The 1881-nt window shown below is 62.1% G+C and overlaps 1 protein-coding gene across 1 annotated transcript; it reads left to right on the top strand.

The window, feature by feature from the left end:
- Positions 1-621: 621 nt before the first annotated feature.
- Positions 622-1456, top strand: EMIHUDRAFT_201811 (hypothetical protein; the record flags this gene model as incomplete). The annotated part of the gene is made up of 4 exons (XM_005786550.1): positions 622-670; positions 882-985; positions 1081-1250; positions 1414-1456. 4 exons carry the CDS (start codon positions 622-624, stop codon positions 1454-1456), a joined length of 366 nt encoding a protein of 121 aa, XP_005786607.1.
- Between the last annotated feature and the right edge of the window lie 425 nt (positions 1457-1881).

Here is a 1881-nt window from a genome sequence, read left to right as displayed (position 1 = left end):
TCAATCCCTGGTTGGTCACCCCAGACGCGTTTGCACTGGTCAGGAGCACCGTGTTGAATGGTATCGTTGAATGGTATCGACGACGGTTTCCCCGGCGGGGTGATCCAGCACTGTGAAGTCGAGTCCTTGCTGACACACACTCCATCGAAAGGCTTGCAGATCCACCTGAATTGCCCTCGGACGAACAACTTCTTCGGAAAGAGCCCTTCGCAGCAGCTGGGATCGTCGTCGCGTATGTGGGGAGGTATCTGGTCTTCCCATGGTAGGATGATTGATGGCGGGGATGGACCGCAACGTGCAATGCCCGGTTGGCAGTAGTCTTCACCTGCCCCAGTGCACGTCCTCTGCCCGGGCGCAAAGGTTTCGGCGAAAGAGACGGGCACGAATATGATGAGTCCGAGCAGCACGATCGTACCACAGCCGAGCATCGCGCGGCACGGAGTGCCGCAGAAGAAGGTCCACTGCCGCTGCAGCCACGACGGCCGCACCAACGGCGGGTCGCCAAAAGCGTTGCCGGACTCGACCATGGACTGGGAGAGGTCGATGCTCTGGCGCTGGCTGTGACGCGAGCCGCGCGCGACAGAGGAGCGGGCGGGGTCCTCGAGCGAGAAGTCGGAAGCCATGGCGGCGCGGTTTGGGGCAGAGAGTAAGGTGGAGCCGACAGCGCAAGGTGAGCAAGCAAGCTCCTTCCGCGGATTTGCATGATTAATTAAAAAACCAGTGCGCTTTAACGAGAGCAAATCTCGATTTATCTCCAGTCGTAGCGGTGGAACTTTAAAACGGCTCGGAAAATATTTAGCGCCGTCTGAGAGGTTCACGCCACAGTGTCGTTTGGGTCGACAGTAAATCTCCCACAGCCCACGTAAATCCGTCTTTTTCAGGCATCCGGAGCCCGCCGCGGCCGCTTCTACGCCGGCGAAGCACCATCAAGCTGCTGTACGGCCCCGGCATCGCCTCCCCTGGCTTAGCTCTCAGTCAAGATACTGTGCACATGGGGTGGCTTCTACAATATACTCACTGACACTGGCACGCCTCTCGTCACACCTCCGCCTAGCCGCCACCCCTCCTCTCCTCCTCCAGTTCCTCGACATCATGAAGGAGTTCAAGGCGCAGTCGATCGACACGCCCGGTGTCATAGACCGCGTGCTGCAGCTCTTCCACGGGCACCGCGAGCTGATCCTCGGCTTCAACAATTTCGAGTACAAGATCGAGTTCTCCGACGACGAGAAGGCGCCGCGCGTACAGCTCAAGTACTCCAGGCCGACGGAGCGATCGGCGGCGAGCTCGGGCCACCTCGAGCGGTCGATGTGGAACTTGTCGAGCGCGGTGCGGATGCTGCATCATGTTGGGGCACCCGATCGGCCGGCCGTGGCTTTGACGCTCGCTCTCGGCGACGTGCGCGGCGGTTTACAGGTTTACACGTGTGTACGTGTGGATCCGAGAGAGCGCTGCGTAGTGTGTGTACACAGCTCGCCCCACATACACGGAGTTCGGGCTCCGATGCGTCTAGAGCCCGGGGTTGTTTTGCGTATGTATGGGAGGTTTGTAAGGTCTGTGAACAGCGCCTAGCCAAAAAACGCGCGCTGTTGCAGCGCGGTAACGTGCCACAAGCGACCTGCTCGCGGGAACCAAATCGGGCACTACCACCGACGTAGTCATCTCGACCTCGCCGCCGCCTCCGCCGGCCTCCCCCACCCCCCACCCACCCGCCCACGATCTCGCCGCGACCCTCTTCCGCCCTTGGGGCGGCGGCGGGCTCTGCCCTGGGCAGTGCCCTCGGCAGAGCCGTCGGTCAGTCCGAGTCGGAGCGAGACGTGCTCCTCCGCCGGCGGCCGTCGCCCCGGCCGCCCCTCGCCCTGGCCCTCTCCGACTCGCCCCGCT

Source organism: Emiliania huxleyi (assembly GCF_000372725.1).
Source record: "Emiliania huxleyi CCMP1516 chromosome Unknown EMIHUscaffold_15, whole genome shotgun sequence".
Lineage (NCBI taxonomy): Eukaryota > Haptophyta > Isochrysidales > Noelaerhabdaceae > Emiliania > Emiliania huxleyi.
The sequence above is the reverse complement of the archived record's forward strand: the minus strand, read 5'-3'. Positions and strand labels throughout refer to the sequence as shown.